Source organism: Rana temporaria, chromosome 1 (assembly GCF_905171775.1).
Source record: "Rana temporaria chromosome 1, aRanTem1.1, whole genome shotgun sequence".
Lineage (NCBI taxonomy): Eukaryota > Metazoa > Chordata > Amphibia > Anura > Ranidae > Rana > Rana temporaria.
In genome coordinates this window covers 489,869,633-489,894,391 of record NC_053489.1, presented here as the reverse complement: position 1 = coordinate 489,894,391, position 24,759 = coordinate 489,869,633, and the positions used below count along the sequence as shown (strand labels likewise).

General features: G+C 45.2%; 1 protein-coding gene across 1 annotated transcript in view; it reads right to left on the bottom strand.

The window, feature by feature from the left end:
- The window catches only part of MYOZ2 (myozenin 2), a 142,169-nt gene that overhangs the window by 22,588 nt on the left and 94,822 nt on the right, over positions 1 to 24,759 (bottom strand). Inside the window, exon 5 of the mRNA XM_040347172.1 lies at positions 4,785 to 4,914. Coding sequence (XP_040203106.1) covers positions 4,785 to 4,914 — 130 coding nt within the window. The remainder of the gene's footprint in view (positions 1 to 4,784; positions 4,915 to 24,759) is intronic.

The window sequence follows — 24,759 nt, the reverse complement described above, 5'->3', positions numbered from 1 at the left end:
AAGCCTTTATACGTTAGTACACTGTATGAGATACCTTATGTGTTTTATAGCTTGCGTCTTTTGCATGTATTAGTTTAACTGAGAGGTTGCAGTTTTTGTTGGTCCCTCTTTAACCCTTGACCATGGTCCGGTTCCTCTCTCAACAGTTTTTCACAGGTTCCTCACACAGTATATTGCAGACATTATATGCTTATTCTCGTGTGCACGCTCCTTCACTGATACAGTCTCAAGTAAATCATCACCTCCTAGAGCGCCATTTAGACCCCCTTTCTTTTAAATGAGTGGGTAATCAATGAAGGAGTGTCAGACCTGTTACCTCTTTCTCTAGCAGATTGGCAGTACGTTCAGCCCCACCTTTGCCTCTCCATCAGGAGATTCCCCCTACCTTACCTCGGTTCTTCCAGTCCTTTGTACGGGGGGTTTCACCAAGCTGACCTTATAGCTTTCCTATGACGGAGATGGAGATGTTCCTCTATGTGGGCGCGGCAGGCTCCGTTCTCCTGCTACGTGACCCTGCTTCCTCCTTCAAGCCGCCTGTCCCCGCTCCTCGCCGACTGCCGACTGTTCCGGTGAGCCTCCGTCGCGGCGTGACAGGCAGTGAATGAAGCAGGCTCTCCACCCCCCCAGCACGGCGCGATGTTATCCGTGCGGGTCCTTCAATTTTCGGCGCGGTGGTCAGCGTATAGCGTGAGGCTGCCGTCTGCCGTCTCCTCCCTTCAGTCAGCGCGATCCGTCCCTTCAGCCAGGCAATCCCATGGATCTTCACTCCCCCCACCTACAAGCGCGCCACGTCCTCACGTGCACGTGCACGCCATCCCCCGTCATTCTAACTTCTAATGTGTCGAGTGTGTCTATGGAAATCTTCAAATAAGAAGAGGACTGAGATGTCCCAGCTGCACACCAGATGGTATTTGGACTGTGAATCTGTTGGGGGTGCTGAAGTGATCATATAGTAGGGTGACCAGACATCCCCGGTTTCAGGGGACAGTCCCCTGATTGAGGACACTGTCCCCGGACCAAGTCTGTCCCTGGTTTTGTCCCCAGATTGGATTTAATAAGGGGCAGGGGCAATTTCAAAGACAGTCAGTGCAGAATTAAAATAAGAAAAAATGAATTACACCCCCCCGCTCCGCCGTGCCTACTAGCATAGGGGGGTTTTATTTTTCCCATTATCTGTGCCCCTTTCTAATGATCATGTGCTGGTCGGAGTGGAGGGAATATTTCTTCAGCTCCGCTCGCATGTTCTTCTGCCTTGGCTCAAATCCTGGCCAGCCACCTGCCTATCTCCCTTGCCGTCCCTGGCGGAGTGATCTTCCTCCGTTTCCCACCCAGTAGTAGCCGGGCCCGAAGAGTAAGACTTGAGAGGCTGTGAGACGGGCGGCGACGGGCAGAGAGTCGCTGATTGTTGCCATTATTGGAAAGAAAAAATATGTCCCCGGATTTCATTTTAAAAATCTGGTCACCTTATCATATGGATGATGTCATGGAAGAAGAGAAGTCATGTCTGACATCAATACTGTATGATAAAGGTGGCCCCGAAACATTGCTATTTTCCATGATGACCAAATAAAGTTTAAATGAGCGAGGAATTGGTGTTCTGGTGATGCCTTGCTTCGGGTTAGAATACAATACCCCAGTCTTTCCTTTTCAGGTGGAAATTTCAATGAGCAGAGTAGGACCTCTCCAGCTGGCGTGTGCATTCTACCACTATCTAATGGCTTCAGCCAGCTGTATACATACAACTCTTATTAGGAATGGTCTGTGGAGATTGCTCATGCATGATTTTACTGACTAAAAAGAATAATGAAAGGGTAGAATATACAAAATGGGCAAGTGTGCTAATTTTCATTCAAACGTATCTGTACATTATGTGTTACGTAATATGCAATCAGCTTGTACCAGCTTTTGTTTACCACCAATGAAAGCATCAGTGAAAAAAAAAAATCTTCTTTATTATGGTTAATGAAAACCGTTTTGATAAAAAAAATGTTTTAAATCAAAGAGATGTTAAAAACGTAAAAAAATGTTTTATAATAATGTAGTTGCTATCTTTTCTACGGTAATGCTTGACAGCATATCATAAATGTGTCACAGCATGACTACGGCATTATATAACTGTAATCAGTATCATCTGGTTTGTATTCAGGGGAGATTTATCCTCATTATCTTTTAAACCTATAGAAAAATATTAGGCTTATTCAATAAAAAAATACAAAGGGCAAAGGGCTAATGCAAAGTTCAATAACTATAAAATAATCAGAATTTTACTTGGTGTGGCTTTACATGGGCCCTTAAAATAGTTGATACCTTTTAGCATTACAGCTATTGAGCTCCAATTTAAAGACTTTTAGCCGGATTCAGGTACAGTTACGACGGCGTATCAGTAGATACGCCGTCGTAACTCCGAATCCGCGCCGTCGTAACATTTAAGCGTATGCTCAAACTCAGATACGCTTAAATGTTGCTAGGAAACGACCGGCGTAAGTCTCCTACGCCGTTGTATCTTAGCTGCCTATTTACGATGGCCGCTAGGGGCGTGTACGCTGATTTACGCCTAGAATATGTAAATCAGCGAGATACGCCTATTCACGAATGTACGCACGCCCGTCGCAGTAAAGATACGCCATTTACGTAAGGCGTTTTTAGGCGTAAAGATAAACCACCAAAAAGATGGCGCAGCCAATGTTAAGTATGGACGTCGGAACCGTGTCTAATTTTTCACGTTTTACGTCGTTTGCGTAAGTCGTCCGTGAATGGGGCTGGACGTAATTTACGTTCATGACGATAGCATGGATTATTTGCGGCGTAATTTAGAGCATGCGCACTGGGATACTTTCACGGACGGCGCATGCGCCGTTCGTTAGAAAAGTCAAATACGTGGGGTCACGAGTATTTAGCATAGAACATGCCCCCAAGCAGCCTATTTTGAATTAGGCGGGCTTACGCCGGCCCAGTTACACTACGCCGGCGTAAGTTAGAGCGCAACTTCTTTGTGAATACAGGACCTGCCGCTCTAACTTACGGCGGCGTAGTGTATCTGAGATATGCTACGTCCGCCTAAAGATAGGCACAGCTCTTTGAATCTAGCTATTTGCCTAGGTTAAGATGAATTCTTTAGTCTGCTTTAAGTAAGAGAAAACATTTATTCTGTCTCCTTTCCCCTCATTGACCAGGACTGAGCTGGGGTGGGGGGGATGATTTTGGTTTTTAGTACAGTAAAACCTTGGTTTGGGAGCACAATTCGTTCCAGAAACATGCTTGTAATCCAAAGCACTTGTATATCAAAGCATTGTTTTTACATGGTATAAAAGAGAAGAGAGGCGCCTCTAAGTGTAGCAATAAGTTGCTAAATGTTGTACCTTCATTAAATGTAACCATATTGCTACACTTAGAGGCGCCTCTCTTCTCTTTTATACTCAGTTGTGACATGACGCTACTCTTATATCAAGACATCGCTTGTATATCAAGGCAAAATTTATTAAAACATTTTGCTTGTCTTGCAAAACGCTCTCAAACCAAGTTACTCTCAAACCAAGGTTTTACTGTACACTTAGAAGATAGATAGATAGATTGATTGATAGATAGATAGATAGATAGATAGATAGATAGATAGATAGATAGATAGATAGATAGATAGATAGATAGATAGATAGATAGAAAGAACTGATGTGTCACACAATATAAAATTAGACATCTGTTCATCCTTCTCCTGATTGTTGTACACCGACATCCACTGTTTTTTTATAAACATGGCATGAGAATTTTTTTTTTTGCACTTTTTTTAAATGGAGAGGTAAGTTCCTATTTGTATGACAAGAAGATACATCCCTTAAATGATTTCTTTGATCTACAATGAGTTTTGAGTTTCTTTGCTTGTTGCCATTTTTATAATTCTCTCATTAATGGCTGATTATCACTAGTGATGGGACTGATCCATGCCAAATATGATCAGCTAGAGACCCTGCAAGTTAAAAATACTCAAAGCACAAGTTAAAAAAATATCACAGGGCCAGATTCACAGTCAGCGGTGTAATTTTGTGCAGGCGTAACGTATCCGCTTTACGTTACGCCTCCACAACTTAGACGGGCAAGTGCTGTATTCTCAAAGCACTTGCTCCGTAAGTTGCGGCGGCGTAGCGTAAATCGTCCGGCGTAAGCCCGCCTAATTCAAATTTTGATCAGGGGGCATGTTTTATGTAAATCTACTGTGACCCGACGTGATTGACATTTTTGCCGAACGGCGCATGCGTCGTCCGTGGAATTTCCCAGTGTGCATTGTTCCAAAGTACGCCGCAAGGACGTCATTGGTTTCGACGTGAACGTAAATGACGTCCAGCCCCATTCACGGACGACTTACGCAAACGACGTAACTTTTTCAAATTTCGACGCGGGAACGACGGCCATACTTAACATTGCTACGCCGCACTTATGCCTCATATAGCAGGGGTAACTATACGCCGCGAAAAGCCTAACGTAAACGTCGTAACTTTACTGCATCGGTCAGGCGTACTTTCGTGAATTTGCGTATCTAGCTAATTTGCATACTCGACGCGGAATTCGGCGGAAGCGCCACCTAGCGGTCAGCAAAAATATGCAGTTACGATCCGACGGCGTAAGAGACTTACGCCTGTCGGATCAAATGGATATCTATGCGTAACTGATTCTAAGAATCAGGCGCATAGATACGACGGCACGGATTAGGACTTACGATGGCGTACATGGCGCTGCGCCGTTGTAAGTCCTTTCTGAATCTGGGCCACAGTGTTTAATATAATAACGCTCACCTGGTGCAATCGTTTCTGGGTTTGGGTGACTTCGAGGATCAGGAGTGTTAGGTGGTGTCTGTGGAGTTGTCTGTTGTGCAGATCCAGTTGAAATTCCTTCTGTGTTTCCATTCTGCTGTATCTGATTTTGCTAAATGTAAAATAAAAGTAAATAAATATTAGCTAATTACACAGCTCAAAAAAAATAAAGGAACACTTTTTAACCACTTCACCCCCCGGAAGGATTTACCCACTTCCTGACCAGGCCATTTTTTGCGATATGGCACTGCATCGCTTTAACTGACAATTGCGCGGTCGTGTGATGCTGTACCCAAACAAAATTGATGTACTTTTTTCCCCACAAATAGAGATTTATTTTGGTGGTATTTGTACACCTCTGTGGTGAGCTAAGACTAGCAACTAATTACTGTATAAAGGTCACTGGCAGGGAAGGAGTTAACACTAGGTGTCGGTAAAGGGGTTAAATGTGTGTCCTAGGGAGTGTTTCTAACTGTAGGGGGAAGGGACTGCCTGGAAGAGGAGACCGATCGATGTCCCTAATCAGTAGAAACAACAGTAGATGAGTAGATTCTGAGATATGTGCTAATTACTTCCAATCATATACTGTACATAATATACAGATAGGCGTTGTGTGTTTTGATTTTACAGTGTCATACTACAACCATGTCTTGTGGTCAATTCATTTTGGGAATTTCAAGAATGTATCACCTGTGCAGAGTCTACAAGAGTAGTTAGTTCTAATGTCATGTCACTAGCTGCAATGTGATATTTTTGTACATAGTGTTCGAAAAAAAACAACCTGTACCGGCACTTCTGTCTGAACAATTTATATATGTACATTTACAGGTTAGCAGTCATGAAGAATAGGAGTGAGAGGTGCTGAGAGTATGAATAATCCCAATAGACTGTTTATCTTCCTCGTGGTAATACCAATTATGTCAGTACATGCTGTAACCTCTGGGATGAGTGTTACCTGTCATATTATATAACAACACTAACCAGGTACATCTCTTCCCTAGACAGAAGAATATGCTCGGTATCTTTCCACTTGTAGTAGACATGATGTTCAGCATTCCGTGATGAGGCATGTTGAGAGTCAGCTCGGTCAGAAGTGTAACCTTTTATAGCAGAGCCACCAGGAAAACTATTTGAGCCCCCCCACTAACCAGCTTTCCCACCTCGGCCTTAAAGCGGAGTTCCGGCCACAATTTCACTTTTTAAATATAAATACCCCTGTAATACACAAGCTTAATGTATTCTAGTAAAGTTAGTCTGTAAACTAAGGTCCGTTTTGTTAGGTTGTTACAGCATTTAGACACTTTATAAAATAGAAATTGACTGGGGCCATCTTAAGTGTGTCCATCATGAAGCCAGACTGTATGACTTCCTGGATTTCAGCCTTGCAGATCTCGCACATGCTCAGTGCTGCACAAGCAGTGTCAGATCAGGTTTCAGCACCTGTGCTGTCCAAGTCACATGATTCTTCGAGACTGGGGAGTGCACAGACTCCTGGAAAGTTACACCCACTACATTCCCAGGAGTCTGTGCGGTGTAGGTTAGGAAGCTTAAGCACCTAGGTGCAGGAAGTGGGAAGATTAACTATTCTGCCTAGCAACAACACTTTGAAGGCATCTAAAAAAAAAAAAAATGTTTCTTAAAGGACTAATGACATTTTTTTTAAAATACTGATGTAATGTTATATTTATGGGTGGAACTCCACTTTAAAAGCTAATGCTATTCTGATTCAATAATTAACACTACAGCATGTGCTATGCTTTCATGGAATCATTATAGATGAGTTTAAACCATAGCTGTTATATGATCACTTATATCACCAAGAAAGATAGTGCCAGGACATCCAGAATTTTAGAGCTGTCCTCAGAACAAGAGAAAAAATTACTGGGGTTTAACCTTTCCCTACTCTTTAAAAAAAAAAAAAAAAAAGGTTTTGTCTATTCATATACTTGAAAGGCATCCCGCCCAACCACTGTACATATATGGAAGGTGGGACAAGTGTCATTCTGGGAGGACACAACCATACATCCTGCCAGAACTGGACACAGCAGATCACTGATCAATCTACTGAGCTGCTGTGCTCTGCCCCTGTACCATGTTCCATGACCAACCACAGTGATCACATGTCCAGTAGCAAACAATGGCTGCCATTAACGATGTCATTGAGAACTATCGTGATCTCTGTGATTGGTCAGTAATCATATGGTAAAGGGCCAGTCATAGCGGCCCTGTACCATGTGATAACTGTTGCCAAACACAGCCAACACAGTAGTTTTTGTTTTCAATCTGAATTTTATTAAGTTTTGGTAGTATCCAAGTATACATATATTACTACTATAGTCATAACATCCAAACATACAAATATGTAGTACATATTATCTTGACAGGCACATCTGACAAACATACATACATAAAAGAAGGGAGAAAGAGGAGAGAGAGAGAGAGGGAGAAGAAAAAAAAAAAAAAAGGGGGGGGAAAAAAAGGAAAGAAAAGCAAGATTAAAAAAAAAAAAAAAAAAAATATCAAAAAGAGGGATATAATCAACTAGTAATAATCCCCCCAGCATGGCTACTCGTCTAAATGGTTCCCTTTAACCCAGTTTGAGAATTCATCGGACTTTCGAAATTCAGACCATGCAGTCCATGTATGGAAAAACTGCTCTTCCCTTCCCGTTTCCCGGGCCAATAAGCTTTCCAAGTCCCTAGAGCGTTCCAATTCCTTCGCCCATTCCCCCAGGGAAGGCACTAACCTTGTCTTCCAATATCGCGGAATAACTACTCTAGCTGCTGAAATAAAGTGTCCAAGCACCTCTTCCCTTGCCTTTTTTAAGGAACCTGGGGTCATGTTAAGGAGAGCCACTCTGGGTGATGCGCAGATTACTATACCCTCCAATTTTCCATATAAATCAAAAATTTGTTTCCAGAACTTTTTCACCGGTGGGCAATCCCACCAAACATGTAGCATGCTACCTTTTGCCTCATGGCAACGCCAACAGATGTCAGGTATATCTTGATTAATTTGATGCATTATAGAAGGGCACCTATACCATCTACTCACTAGCTTATATGCCTTTTCTTGTGATCTTGTGTCTATTGAGGTTTTATGAGTCATAATAAAACTTTTTTGCCAGTCTGATAAAGCTATATTCTCTTGGAGTTCTTTCTCCCACTTCCGTGTAAACGGGGGGAGATCTGGATGAATTGAAAGCAAAAGGATAGAATAAATTATAGAAATTGGGTGTGATAGTGGTTCTTTTTGTAGCAACAAAGATTCAAATGCGGTTGGTTCGGCATAGCCAACACAGTAGTTTTTAATGGCTGCACGTATGATTGCTTAAATACAAAAAAATAAAACCCTGATCTCCCCCCAGGGTAGTACAGTGTCAGTATGGTAACACTACACTGCTCTGGTGACCATATGTAAAAAGAAAATATTGTAAAAAAAAAATATTTTATGTACAATGGCTGCTGCTCTGATATCACTGTATGTCAATGCCATCAGCCATGTTCTCTGATCACTGCCACAGCAGTACAATGTCACCAGACCAGTAATGCTAGTCATTGTCCCTTATCACAGCCACATCAGTCAGTGTCCCTAATCACTATTACCCACTCACAGTGTCCCTAATTACCGCCACACCACTCACAGTGTCCCTGATCACCACCACACCAGTCATATTGTGCTTAATCACCACCACACCAGCATATCGTCACTAATCACCGCCACACCAGTTACAGTATTCCTGATCACTGCCACACCAATCATATTGTCCCTGATCAACGCCACACCAGTTACTGTGTCCCTGATCACTGCCACACCAGTCACCACTCCAGTGTAAGCCAGCAGTGGTGTCCCTGATTGTCTCCACACCTGTCCAAGTGTCATCAGACCAGTGTAAGTCAGCAGCAGAGTTTTTTATCACCACCATACCAGTGCAGTGTTGCCTCTGCCTGACACCTGTATTAACCCTATAAACCTGTTTATTGATCACGTTTCTGTCTGTTACCTGGACCAATCCTTTGCCTGTTTGCTGATGATGTCTCTGCCTACGGGCCTGAACTGACCCATCTACATGTCCAACTAACTATATTTCTGTGACACACCAGACCCATCCACCCTTGCAGACAACTGCACTCCTGGAATCACTCCGGGGGAGTTGCCTGCATAAAAACTGATGCAAGGTTTCGTCCCAAAACTTGAAACAAAAAAAATAGAATCCTTAGGTCACTGTGATCCCTAGAAGTTGGTCTGCCGAGCCGGAAGTGGACAAAGTTCTCCCTGGTGAAGTCCGGCTCTGCTCAGGGAGGGGATCCAACGAATGGGGAGAGACACAAGGGACAATAGGGGGCACTTCTCATCCGAGGTGGGGCAATTCAATGGTCACTGTGGAAGCTCCTCATGCAGGAGTGAGCGGCAGTCTAGCCAGCAAAAAAAATAAAAATAAAAAAATGGATATTAAAAAATATATAAAACTAGAAAGTACAACGGACAACCAATGAGGACAAAAGTGGGGAAGAGCAGGGAGAAAAGGTCTGAGGACAGAGAGTGGGTAATGCTGGTAGTCATCAGGAGACAGTCTTGTTAAAGGGTAAAATGGCACCTAGCTGCTCCCTGCCAGAGGTAGGTGACCATGTTTCCATGGCTGTATGGAGCTATTGGGTGTCCAGCCACGCCGCCGCAGCCTCTGGAGTGTCAAAGAATCGAGTGTTGTCGCCATCAGTGATCCGCAGTCTGCTGGGATACAAAAGGCCAAAGTGTATTCCCTTTTCCAAGGGGCGTCTCACATCAGTAAAAGACTTGTGTCGTTGCTGTACTTCCTGAGAGAAATCCGGGAAAAAGAGCAATCTGGTATTCTCGTATAATTTCAGGCATGGCACGTGCCGCCGCCAGTATGCGATCATGGTAGTTTAACAGCCGCAGCAGGAAGGGGCGCGGGGGGGCCCAGGCCTTTGAGGGAGTGGCGGGACCCTGTGGGCTCTCTCCACTACGAAAGTGGGCGGCACGTCACCCAGGTTGAACAGAGTGGTCAGTAACCGTTCAGCAAACTCAGCTGGTTTAGGGCCCTCAGCTCTCTCGGGCAGTCCAAGTATGCGGATGTTCTTTCGGCATTTTAGGCCTTTATAAAATGAGACAGCATGGCACTGATGAGCATTGATTGGCAGTACTGGTAGGCACTGATTGGCAGCACTGGTTGGCACTGATTGGCAGAACAGGTGGGACTGCGCTGATAATCAGGACACTTGTAGTTAATGCCCAGATTATCAGTGCTGTCCAGGGCTCAAGTCCTGCGGGAAAGCGTGGGAACGGAGTTCCTGCACTTTTTTCACAGCAGGAACTCAGTTCCCTTTGCAGGACCAGAGCAGCCGAGCCGCCCAAGCCAATCCTTCACTAAGCGGCGATGCCCAGCTCGAGTCACTGTCAGGGGCAGGCGAACCTTAGTAATCCTTTATGTTACTGGCCGCTTCCTGTATATGGATTCATCAGGTAGTGTGCGGGTATTCCGTCACTTCCTCAATGCCTCCGGGGAGCTTTTGTCATTGTTCCCAGGAGACATTGCGGAGGTCTGCTGCGAGTTATCGCGGGATTTAGAAAGAGCTTGCTTAAAACTTGCGGTTTAGTAATTATGCATATGAGCGTATAATTTTTATTTTTTTGGTGGGGGAGTGGATCTTGGATGGGAGTTTCCACACTTTTTTCCCCAGGACTTGACCCCTGGTGCTGTCCCTTTATCAGAAGCTGGTTATCGACTCTCTTCTTCTCTCCTCATGCCGTCCCTACATATCCTTGCTTGGTGAGCTTCTTCATTTTCATGCACTGTTGAACTCTATGGGTTTGCATCAAAGCAAGAACCTGCATCTTTTTCCAAATTTCACAGAACCCTGTTGCAAAGGGGGGAATTGGCCCCATGGACAATGATGTAAATCTTCTTGTCATGCATTGTTGGAAGATGGCCGAAGCATAACAGATCACATAGGTGTGAATGGGGATTTTTAATTTTTTTTTACAGTTTCACATTTGGATATTTGCACAATTTGATCATCTTTAATGCTCATGGATATAATACTCTGAGCTATTTAATCTTTCTCTATCCACCAAGCCATACCTCCCAACTGTCCCTGATTTTGAGGGACTATCTGTGATTTAGAACAAAGTACCTCTGTCCCTCTTTCCCCCTCATTTGTCCCTCATTATGGTCTAATCTATATAGTTATAAATAAAATGCACTAATTATTGTATCTGATTTCTTAATTTCTACACCCGTAAAATCCAAAAGTCAGTATAAAGGAATAGTAGTGGTAAAAATCACTTGTGGGTAACTTTTTTTTGCACAGTTCTCTTTTGGAGGGGGGTGACAGGGTGCGTGTCCTTCACCTACAGACTTTTGCTTATAGGTATCCCTCATTCCCATTTCAGAAAGTTGGGAGGTATGTATAAGCTCTAGATGGGTTTAGTCTAGGCTCTTGCAGCCACTTCAATGTATCCTCTCATATTAGCAGCATCTTCATTTTACATTTCCAAAACTGGTAATTCTGGTTTGTCAGATTAGCGACTGAAAATGAACACTGCTTTAGGATCTTTTTCTTCTTTACAGACTGCTTTGCATCAACTCTGAGATGTATTTGTATCTGCAGCAGTATTTGGGCTGTAGGGCTCATAGCCTGTTGAAAAGCTGCTGCAGATAAGACATGACTCTGTCAGTCAAGATGTTCTTGATTTATTGACAAATTGCAGAAACAGAAAGAGGAAATGTCATCATAACCATGTAGTTTTACTAGAAAGAACATAACATGACACAAGAACACAGCCACCTAATGGCAGAATGACTAATCACACTATAATATATAGTATGAAAATGGTTGTTGCACCTATGTCGGTATAAACATCAGGCCAACCGTTTTAAGAAGACAGTTTTTGCTAACTTTTGCTATCCAACCAGATGCAGCTGTTTGGGTATTCTGACAGGAGCCACCATGGGTTTTCAGAATACAATAGCCCCACAGAGGTAATTTTGTTTATTATTGCTGTTAGCTTGGATAGAGGAATCTGGTCGATTTTTTTGTCACTCGGCGTACAGGCTTCATGGCCATTTTCTAACAGCTCAAGCTTCAGGAAAAAAGCCTAAAAATTAAGTTGTGAAAGTTCAGTTTCAAGTAAATGCTTCAGAGAATGATTTTATTTAGTGGAGCTAGGCCAATCCCGTACAGTCAGCTGATGAAATGAAATGACCTCTTTGTTTTTCTGAGTCACTCTGTCTCTGTTTTGCAATGTACTCATATGCTTTATTATTGTACATGGAGTACCGCTAGGTTTTCAAGCAAAACATTCGACTTTCTTAGTCTTCAGCCACCTGTGGAGGTAGGAGTTCAAACAAAATATTAAATCTCCACATAGAATGTAGTGATTCAGAGTTCGGACAAAAGAAAGTGCCCATGTTTTGGCTTCATATTCATCCCACTCTGTATTGCAGCCAGGAAGTGTATGTGGAAGCCAGCGGGAACTTATTGGCCAGACACGGCCTTTCTACCAGAATCATTGATTGCAAGTGGGAGATTACAGTCTATGGGTGGTCATTTAATAAGTCAAATTGCTCAACTGAGATGTGTTGCAACTATTTCTGTGAAATACAAATTAGCACATTTCCTGTGGTTCAGTTTTTAGGGCCATTTGTGATCTCTTATATTTATGATGTGAACAATAAATGGGGTTTATCAGTTATTAAAAACATAAAAGCAATCAAATATGTTACCCATAGCAACCAGAATTAAGCTGTCATTATATTTGATGCCTATTAGAAAATAAAACACTAAGGGCCCTTTCACACGGGACGGATCCGTGATGAATCACCCCGTGAACCTCCGCTTGCTCAGCGGGGATCGCTCCATTGATCCCCGCTGAGCCGGCGGATGACAGGATGGTCTCCGCACACTGTGCAGGGACCGCCCTGTCTTTTCTCCGCTCTCCCCTATGAGGGGATCGGATGAACACGGACCATCTGTCTGTATTCACCCGATCCAATCCACAGACGGATGGAAAAACAGGGTTTTCCTCCGTCTGCAGAATCGGAGCATTGCGGACACTGATGAGATCGGGTGTTAGCGGATGTTCATCTGCTGACACCCGCAATCCCATAGGGATACATGTATGTCCCTTTTTCATCCGTAAATGGATGGATGAAAAAGCGGACATACGTTCCACATTTGTGAAAGGGGCCTAATGACTGAACATCATTTTTCCCTGTACCTTTTTTTATGTTTAAACATCTAACAATCACAATACACACAGGTACCCCAAATTCTTAGCATTCTTTCACTCACACATAGGTAGGTAACGGAAAATACTTCATGTTTGCATAATTTCTGAGCCTTTTCTACTTGTATTCTCTTTGAAGTAGAATACATTTGTATACAACTTAGCGACAGCAGGTAATCCAGACAACTAATTGTATATGGTTAACACTTGTATAGATAGTTTTCAGAATATTTATTTTTATAAATTCTTTTTGACTATATTGATATTTACCTACACTTCAGACCAGGCTATCCAGTAAAAGCAACAGTAAGTTTGGGTATTATTATTAAAAATGCATTCAGAAGAATCAGCACACAAGCCCTCCAAAAGTACCAATTTACCTGGTACAGTACCAATTTTTAAACATGCCCAGCAGTTCATGAGGCATGTGCTGGTCTGCACTAGGTTTAATCCCTTCTACAGGTGCCAGGTACTGGAGATTCTGCTCCAGCACCCAATGCCAGTAGTAGACCTCCGATTAGCATCCTGCCATGACAGTAGAGTGGGGAAATCTATTCCCCACTTCCGGCTTCGTGACACAGAGCTGCAAGGAAAGTCTGGGTACAGATTCCCTCAGTGGGCTCTGTGGCACCACGCTGGTCTAAGGTCTGAAGGTGTGGTGGAGCCTGGAAGTGGTATGGGCCTGTGGGCTTAAGGGGGGCTGATCTGAGATTTGAAGGGGGTTTGGGGGTAGGTGCAGCATGATGTGGTGGGCAGAAAACACAAGGAGTCCAAGTGCAGTAACAGGAATATATTGTAACAGTAGTCAAGCAATACACAGCAGACCCGGCAGGAGCTGAGGGCACTCGCAAGTTGTACAACAATAGAACAGTAGATTGAAGACTCAGAGGTGCAGACAGCATTTGTCTTGAGGAGCGGAATATGGACTGGCCAGTCAGTACCCAAATAGGGAGGATCCAGGAAGGATGGCGTATCCCTGTACTTTCCCTATTCCACTGGAAACTTTCCCTGATGCAAAGCACTCTCCCTGACAGAGAAGTATTCTGTCCCTATGCTGGCACTTGCAAATATGCTCACCAAACCCGGGAGCCAGTTTTCTTAAATAGACTCTGCCTGACCCAAGATGGCCTCCAAAGACACATGGGTGCCAGTATCCAGATGGATAGCTGTTTCCCTGTGACTGAGGAAACCAAAGAGGAACTATGTTCCTCTCAACTTCCTTCCCATCTACATTGCTGCTGCAGACGAGTGCCATCTATAGTGGAGAAAATAGACTGCAACTGCCTATGGGTCGACTTAAAGTCTGAAGTGGGCTGATCTGAGTTCTAACGGGGGTTCATCTGAGGTATAAAGGGGGGCTGATCTGAGGTCTGAAGGAGGCTAATTTGAGTTCTGAACAGGGTCTGATTTGAGATCCTATGGCTGACCTAAGTTTTGAAGTGGGGGCTTTATTTTTGGCATACTACCACTTAGCTGGTCCACAGTTGAACCTTAGGGTGCGTACTACTTAGAAAACCACATTTGTTAGTAAATTAGCTATGTATACGCTATTGTAGTAGAGTGCACCTCTGTGCCTGTGCACCTCTGTGCCTGTGCTTACAGACCTCTCCCCCCCCCCCCCCCCCCCCTGACAGGGAGAGCCGCCGATTGGCTCTCCCTGTCAGCGCAAACCAAGGAATGCCGTTTACTGGCACTTCCTGGTTCACGTGATGATCAGCTGTGATTGGTTACCGCTGATCACGTGGTAAGAAGCCTCTGTCAGAGGCTTCTTACCACGATCGGAGATGCGTTGTGTCAGACTGACACGCTGCCCTCGCCTCTTTGCCCGCCCCCACGGGCGCGCGTCGGTATGTTATCTTGCTGGACATCATATGACTCCCAGACAGTATAACAGAACCCTTTCCTGGTCGTCATTCTGTTATAGGCCGGGCGGGAAGTGGTTAAAGTGAAAAAAAATAGGCATACGGTATATGACGCTGTTTGTCACTAGCATTAACACACCAGTCTTTAATATCTTTTGATCCTGCTGGTAAGTCTATTATGTTTATTTTATCAGACCAAGCTATCAAGCTAAAGTGGCAGTTGGTGGGTTGAGATGACCAATTAACGCTGACAGGGGTGTTTACAATGGTCAGATTTTATAAATTTCGTTGCACACATAGGCATTTAGAGGAGTTTAGAGACAGGGGGGGTTTAGAGGCAGAAAAAAAAAAACACTACCAGCATGTCTAGGAGCAGCGGAGTTTTGGCAGAAAAAACGCGTCTGAACGTGCGTTAACACTAGGTGCAATTAGCACTTGAACGTTAATTTATTTGGAGTGTCCAAGTGCTTGATGTGCCTAAACGCATTGTACGTGTTAGATGCGTTTACAAACATCAAATATTTTTTCTGCAAAAACAACGCTGCTAGGAGGAAATGCATCCAGGAGGGTCCAGTGCGCATGAAGGTCTTAACGCACATCTACTGTACTATGCAGAACAATTTAATCCTATAGGTCTCTTAGGGAGACTTAGTAAACATGATTGAAATGACAGTATACTCCTGCCAATGAATTGCTTTTACAAGGGTGTCAGATTCTGTCCTGTAAAGGATGACTGTGTAGAATGATGTGTACTTCCCTGTTGCTGCAATTGTCTTGTAGATACCACTGTACAAAGGTTGTTCCTTGTATGTTTTTCACGTGATTTGTCAAACAGCAAAAAAAGTGATGTCATTTCATGTGCTTTTCATTGAAGTGATGACTAATACACCATGGAAGAGCAGGAAGTGTGTGATGTAATAGAAGCCTGAACATACAGTACCGAGTAGCTGTTAGCGTTCTGTCACCTAGCAGTGACATAAAAGGCATCTTCATTTGTTAACACAGAAGACATCCCTGGAGGGGAGTTGTCCTATGAACACGAGTAGAACGCACAACATGACACCTGAAGAGGATGCCGTGTGCCGAGCCTGTAGCTCACAGAAACATTATGATGTCATTTAAATTACCAGCCTGTAATAAAAACTGTCTTAGTCAATATGACATTTTATTACTATCGATTATTGTAATAAAATGCCATTGTGATCATTTTACAGTGTTCTGTGTGATGCAATTTATTTATTTTCAGACAAATTATGTTGCCCGACGCAGTAAAGATACGCCGTTTACTTTGTGCGGTGATATCAGAATGATGCCTGCACCTAGAGGCATCATTCAGATATCATTTTCTTCCGGCGGCGATCCTGCGCACTGTAAGAACGATCATAGCGGCAGTTCCGCCGCTTGATGGTTCTTATAGGCGGCGGGAGGGGACATCCCCGCCCTCCCGCCGCCATCCGGTGCTTCTCCGGGCTCTTCCGTGCCATCGGGGGCCCGGAGAGATGATCGCTGTCCGCCGGATGTGAAGCATAGAGATGACTGGTGACCAGATGGTCACCAGTCATCTCTATGACCGTCGGAGGCCCGGGCGCGATGTGATGACGTCACACCCCGGTACCCGTAAGTAAACAAATCGCAATTGCGGCTAGTAAGAATGAGATCTGTGAATTTTTTTCACAGTCTAATTTTTTCCAGCCTGGAGAAGATTTGTGGGGTCTTATTGACCCCGCATCTCTCCTTAAAGAGGACCTGTCACACACTATTCCTATTACAAGGGATGTTTACATTCCTTGTAATAGGAATAAAAGTGATCGGAAAAAAAAAAGTTAAAAAAAGTATAAAAAATAAATAAATACGTAAAATAAAAAATAAATAATAATAATAAAAAAATAAAAACGCCCCTGTCCCCGGGAGCTCGTGCTCAGAAGCGAACGCACACATAAGTCCGGCCTACGTATGTAAACGTTGTTCAAACCACACATGTGAGGTGTCGCCGCATGCGTTAGAGCGTGTGCAACAATTCTAGCACTAGACCTCCTCTGTAACTTTAAACTGGGAACCTGTAAACATTTTAAAGCGTTGGCTATGGAGATTTTTAAGTAAGAAAGTTTGGCGCCATTCCATGAGTGTGCAAAATTTTAAAGCATGACATGTTAGGTATCTATTTACTCGGCATAACATCATCTTTCATATTTTACAATATTTTTTAATTTTAATGAAACCATTTTTTTTACAAAAAAAAGGCGTTTAAAAAATTATTGCACAAATACCGTGCAAGATAAAAAGTTGCAATGACCGCCTATTTATTCCCTAGGGTGTCTGCTAAAAAAACATATATAATGTTTGGGGGTTCTGAGTAATTTTCTAGCAAAATAATGATGATTTGTGCATGTAGGAGAGAAGTGCCAGAATAGGCCCGGTATGGAGGTGGGTTTTAAAGCCCTGTTTTGAAGTGGTTAAAGAGAAAGTAAACCCTGATGGGTGTTACTTCCTCTGTCTCTCTGCAAAGGTAAAGCATAATGGGCTACTATGCATCGCATAGCAGCCCATTATGTGACACTTACATGCAGGAAAAGCCGTCACCGTCTTCCTCCATGGCAGCGAGCGTCCATCTTCACCTCTCTTCTTCCGGGGGCCGCGAACTCTGGCTCTGTGACAGTGTAAGTCAATTACACCTGTCGGATCTTATGGCTATCTATGCGTAACTGATTCTATGAATCAGTCGCATAGTTAGGACGGCCGGAACACAGAGATACGACGGCGTATCAGGAGATACGCCGTCGTATCTCTTCTGTGAATCTGGCCCTATGGTCTTACTACACCTATACTGATGCTTTACATAACATTTTAAAAATGCACATTTATGAAACACAGCAGTGTGCTTTACAAATCTACTTCGTGCTCTGCTTGTTTTGGAACTCCGCTTAAACCTCATGGGTGGGGCGCAACATGTCGGGGGCGTGGACTGGATGGAGTTAGGCTGAGAGTGTTATCACTTATTACACGCTGCGCTTGTATGGTGTGCGATGGCTAAGATTATTTTCTATTTGTTCTGTCAATAAATTATAGTTTCCCATTGGTTTCATCAGTTGCATACATTTCCTAATTTCCTCCAGCGTTCTCTAGAATTGTTACATTGTATCTCTTGTTACAAAGACACGTGTATGTCCTATGCTTCTCAGCTCCATCTATTGATCATACAGTGGTATTTTAATATTACCCATTATAGAATAAATTTTGCTCAGAAAACTCACTGGATGAATGGCTATGCATTTTTTTTTATAAATAGACCCCACATTGTAATCATATGTGGATGGCTGTATTTAGATCTGTCTTTAGATCATTATACACTGTAATAAAATAAAATATATAAAATTCAAAGGTTGATAGCAGATTATATATCAGACAGGAGGCTCATATCCTATGCATTATCTTTCCTTTAATAATGCTCACAGCAGAAAGTGTATCTAAAACATTCAGTGTAAAAAACTTAAAACAACCACCACCCCCAGCAGTCCATATAGTCACTAACCACACCCCAACGGGGGACTCCATAAAGAGGGGCTGCTTGTGGTGGATCCTCCTCTTTCTTTCTGCTCACAGGATCAGATAAGTACTCCATTAGATATTGTCATCAGTAAATATATATATATTGGTGTTGCTTAGGGATATACAGAGTTTTTCACTCCTGTCCTCTTCCCTGGCTTATTCTCACTATTGTTTCACTTTTATTGATATGCTATTTTTATTTATATTGACTTAATAGCATATTGTGGATTTGCCATCCTTTTTGCCAACTTTCCTGTTTCTGACAGGATTTTTCCTTGTCTCTCCGCTCCTATCGCGCAATTTTCTCTAGCGCTCGAGACCCTCTCCCTTTTCACATTTCTTCAGCCTCTCCGCTGTCTTTTCCAGCGCGCGCCGGTGCTTGTCACCGCCATACTGAGAGAGAGCACGTCTCCCTCACTCACTGCCGAGTTGAGCGCGCGTTCGGGGGGGCGGAGCTTCTTCTCAGTTCGCTCGTCCAATCGGCGCCCAGCGGCCGTAGTCTCGCGAGACTTCGTTCCCGGGCCGCTGGGGGAGTCCAGGTTCCCTTCCCCTCCGTCGCCATTCGGCGCCGACGGAGGGGAGGATTAGTTGGAACCTGGGACCGATAAGTGCTTATAGTTTATAGTTTTATACAAACGATTTCTATAGCAAACGATTTCTATAGACTATTGAATACCTGGCTAGCTGGCACTTTCTTATAAATACCGACCTGTGACATACACTACAGGTCCAAATATTAGATAGCTTTCAGCTCCTTTTAACATAACCCTGCTCAGTGCCTGCCTGTACTACTATTTAAGATCTGCCTGTACATTTAATATACCTGCAGAATAGATCATAGGAGACATGTCTGAGACTAACCCCCTCAATGGAGATGCCTCTCCTGCTGCTGCTTCACATACGTTGAGTGCCACACAGTTGCAGGACATTATACAAATGTCCATTCAAGCGGCCCTGGCCTCCACTACCTCACCCGCTTGGGCTTTACAACCCACTGTGGTACACCCACCACCGCCGCAGAGCGGCGAACCACCTTTAAAAAAGGGAAAGGTACCGCATAAAAGAAAACACACCCTGGTGGTAATTGACTCCCCGGCAGGGGAAGAAAATAATGTGCAACAGGTAGCCCCTAACACGGGCTACCATCCCCAGCACTTACCTGAATCTACTCGACCCCTGGACCCCAGGGAGACTCACCATAAGGGGTATAGAATTCCTAGAAGAACCAAGCCGGATTCGTACGAAGATTCCTCTGCTGAGGAATCGGCGGACCTTTCTGAGGGATCAGACCTATCTGATTCTGAATCCATCAATCAGGATGCTGGGGCCATGACGACCGACACAGTCGCCAATCCTGCCACGCAGGACGATGTCCTATTGGACGCTCTAGGGGAACCATTTTTCCACCCGGACGCGATTACTCACCCGCGTTCCGGAGAGTGGACACCCCTGCCACATGTGGCACAGTATGTAGAGCTTTGGGCCAGGAAGTCGCTGGACAGAACGGCCCGCAACAAGCTGAGAGCCGAATGCCCTAGACCCTCATTGCCCAAGAAAGTGGTGGCTACCCCGGAGGTAGACCCGGTCCTCACTAAGTACCTAATAAAAACAGGTAAATTTCAGAAAAAGGGCATTGAGAGGTCCTTCCGGTCAATACAAGACCGAGTTTTAGATCTTATCGGTCCACTGACCAAAATCTTAAATTTGTCCGAACAGGCAGCAACTTCGGGACAAGCAGTTGACTTACCACAACTGAGAGGTTGGGCACAAAGAGCCCTATGCTTAGCGGGCACTGCCAACACGGCATGTTCCGTAGAACGGCGCAGGTCCATTCTCATGCGCCTGGATCCCCAACTCTCACATCTGGCTGAGACTGAACCCGGCCCATCGGCCGAGGGCATGCTATTTGGGGATTCGGTCATTTAGGACATCAACAAATTTGTTGGCCTGTTTTCCAGCCTTGACAAAGCTCAGAATTCGCTGAGACGTACCGGAACCAATAAGGTTTTCAACAGGGCCGGCAGAAGTAGAGGCCGTTCTGCCGGCCGCGCTAATTTTTACAGGCCACAGGGTAGGAACTCTACCCAGTATCAGTACCAGGCTCCAAACTACTCCGCCCCGGTGGCTCAGCCAGCACCGTTCTTTCCCCCCAGAGGCAGACCCTGGCGCGGACGCGGGGGACGCGGCTATCCTCGATCCAGACCCTATACCGGTGAGTATGCCTTGCACCACACTCGATCTCATCCCGGTGGGGGGTCGTCTGAGACATTTTACCCACGCCTGGTCTGCGATTACGGCAGACGCGTGGATCTTAAATTCCGTAGAGGGGTTCACGATAGACATACTTTTTCCTCCTCTACTCAATATAATTCCCCCTCCCATTCGATTTGCAAAACGAAGTTGCCTTCTCATAGACAGGGAGGTGAAAGACCTGCTTACCAAACAGGCCATCGTGGAAGTAGACCCTTCTTCCCCAGGTTTCATCAGCAACCTTTTCCTGGTTCGCAAAAAAGGGGGGGGGGCTACCGCCCGGTTATCAACCTCAGGGGCCTAAATCAACACGTCCAGTATCGCCACTTCAAAATGGAAGGTATTCACTTCCTACGAGACCTTCTCCAACCCAGAGACTGGCTTGTGAAAGTAGATCTCAAGGACGCTTACCTGACGGTACCCATACACCCGGACTCTCAGCATCTGCTGCGTTTCCCGTGGAAAGGCAAGATGTGGCAATTTACTTGCCTCCCCTTCGGCCTATCATCCGCCCCATGGTGTTTCACCAAGATCATGAAACCCGTAGTGGCAGCTCTAAGGAGCAGAGGAGTGCGTCTGATTATTTATCTGGACGACATTCTCATCATGGCATACTCAAAACCCCAAGCCCTGTTACACATGTCATGGGCTATGTCCCTTATACAAAATCTGGGATTCATAATCAACTGCGAAAAGTCGGTCTTAACCCCATCCCGTCAGATGGAATTCTTAGGTTTCACAGTGGACACCGTCCAATCTACCCTCAGCCTCCCCAAACCCAAACTTACTCTCATTCGCAAGGAGATTCGCTCTGCACTTCGCAAGAGATATCTCTCACTACGCACTCTGGCCCGACTGGTAGGCTTGCTGGCTGCCTCTATCCAAGCCATATTCCCGGCCCCTCTGCATTACAGGGCCCTTCAGAGGCTCAAGATTATGCATCTGAGGCAAGGCCTCGGATATTCAGACGAGATCCCCCTATGTCAAGAGACCACAGAGGAACTGAAATGGTGGCTACACCATGCCGTCGAGTGGAACGGCAGAACTATATTCAATCCCAGCCCAGACGTTGTCATAGAGTCGGACGCCAGTCGACTGGGCTGGGGCGCACGGTGCGGCGTAGCCTCCACGGGGGGGACTTGGTCCCAAACAGAATCCTCCCTGCATATCAATGCACTGGAACTACTGGCAGCCCTCTTCGCTGTCAGGAGCTTCATGCCTCATTCTCCAGCATGCTGTATTCTCTTTCGCATGGACAATGTGGCGGCGGTGCAGTATGTCAACCGCCTGGGGGGCACCAGATCCAAAACTTTGGCTTATATCGCCAAGGACTTCTGGCATTTTTGTCTGTCCCACAACATCACTCCTATAGCAGAGTACATCCGGGAATCCTCAACTCCGTGGCCGACTGGAACTCTCGATATCTTCGAGATTCCAGCGATTGGAAACTAGATCGATCACTCTTTCTCCTTTTGCAGAGGCTTTGGGGTCCGCTATCCTTCGATCTATTCGCCTCTCGGCTCAATCGCCAGTTACCCCGCTTCTTCAGCTGGAGGCCAGATCCGGAGGCTTACGCAGTAGACGCTCTTCGCCAACCTTGGCCGGTGGGGACGCACTACGCATTTCCCCCCTTCCAGATACTATCCAGACTTCTCCTTCGGATAACCAACCTGGGAGCAACGGTGGTATTGATCACACCATGGTGGCCGACCCAACCTTGGTTCCCTCTACTATTAGCAATGTCTGTGGACTTTCCCAGATACCTCCCACAATACTCTCATCTCCTCACCAACCCGAACGGGGAACCCCATCCCCTAGTTCTAGAGGGCAATCTCCCTCTTCTCGCGTGGTTAGTATCGGGATCCCTTCCCCTGATAGAATTCTTTCAGAGTCAGCTCGAAACCTCCTCGCCCTGGCCTGGGCCCCCGGGACTAGATCGGCATATCGATCAGCCTGGAGACGTTGGGTTCGTTGGTGTGATCAACGGCAAGTTGATCCCGTGCAAGCCCCTGTGCCCCTAGTGGTCAACTATCTAGCCGATTCCTTCGATTCCGGTAGCTCGTATAGTTCCATTAATATCTACCGTTCAGCCATTTCAGCATATCACCAACCTGTTGATTCTTTACCCATTGGCAGACACCCTTTAGTATGCCGTCTCTTGAGAGGTGCAAAATTCCAACGTCCCCCCAGGCCTAGATACCAAGCGACCTGGGATGTTTCCAAGGTGCTGGATATGTTCGCCAGTTGGGGGGACAACACTAACCTTTCACTTAAACTTTTATCCATAAAACTGACGGTCCTTCTCTGTCTCCTCTCTGTCAAGAGAGTGTCAGATGTCAGAGCCCTGGACATTTCCAGACGGCAGTTCTCCCCACAGGGAGTTGAATTCTCCATTGTACGCAGGACAAAGACTGGCATCACCTCGGTCTTTTACCCATCTTTTCCGGACCATCCGCTCCTTTGTGTCGTACGCTGTCTCCAGACGTACGAATCCCAGACCTCCGCTCTGCGTTCCGCGGGCTCTTCCCAGCTTCTTCTGTCTTATGTAAAACCCCATTTTCCAGTCTCCCCCGCCTCTCTGGCGCGTTGGGTTAGGACCGCCATGGACATGGCGGGGATCGACGTCACACTTTTTGGGGCCCACTCCACCAGGGGTGCCATGGCCACAAAGGTGCTCGTCTCAGGAGGCTCTCTTTACGATTTATTGAGAGCAGCGGACTGGTCCTCAGAGACCACGTTCCGCCAATTTTACTTCAGACCTCCAGATCACATCTCCAGATCAGTTCTCTCTTAATGAATATCTTATGTCTTCTATTGTGTTAAGTTTGTGATTGCTACATTAGCTTTGAACTTGCATAGGATATGAGCCTCCTGTCTGATATATAATTTGAGATTTTCCCAGCTTGTGACGGAAAATATTGATTATATGAAGACAGGAGGCGAGTATCTTCCCTCCCTGCCCTCCCTATTACGGTTGTTTTCTCTCCTTCACAGGCTATTGACCGACAAACTGCGTTCGACAGACGGATTATCCAGTTTGAAGGATGACGGAACCCCGTCCGATGGATGAAACACATCCAGGTTTAGTTTCCCCGTTGGGATCGTTCGTTCCCGGACCTCTGTTGGGTCAGGGTGAAAAATCGTCTCTTCTCCACAGAAGACGCCCGTCGTCGACCGGCCGGTCTAGACTTCAAGGCTACAGTTTGTTTCTCCTCCGATGCCGTTCTATCCTGTAAGCGTCGCATCAAGAAAGAGGAGGATCCACCACAAGCAGCCCCTCTTTATGGAGTCCCCCGTTGGGGCGTGGTTAGTGACTATATGGACTGCTGGGGGTGGTGGTTGTTTTAAGTTTTTTACACTGAATGTTTTAGATACACTTTCTGCTGTGAGCATTATTAAAGGAAAGATAATGCATAGGATACTCGCCTCCTGTCTTCATATAATCAATATTTTCCGTCACAAGCTAGGAAAATCTCAAATTTTACTTTATTATTCTTATAGTGTAATCATAGTCAAAACATTTTTTTTGGGATAGAGTACTGTAGCAGTGTGTGCTGTCGGCTACATGTACCTCTCTCTCTTCACTTCCATCTTCTCATCCTCACTGTGCTGAGCTTACCTGCTGTATGAAATTTTGAGGTGCTCTGTGTGATTCCCCCCCCACCCCCGCTGCAGTGGTCTGGACCTGAACCAATCAGAAGCAGTGAGAGTACTCTGCGGACACTGAGGATCATGGGGCATGTAGTCTTAAAAAGACACTGTAGATTACAAGTCAATAGCTGCAGAGCTACCATACTCAGGATTCCCTGCGTTAAGAGTAGCAGAGATACAGGGCCATATTCTCAGTAGAGTTACGACAGAGTATCTCAGGAAACTCCGTCGTATCTCTCTTTTTTGACCCGCGTATCTATGCGAGTGATTCCTAGAATCATTTTCGCATAGATACGCTGAAGATCCGACATGTGTAAGTCACTTACACTGTCGGATCTTAAATGTAATTCACCGCCGGCCGCTAGGTGGCGTTTACGTTCAGGTCTCATTTGTTTATGCAA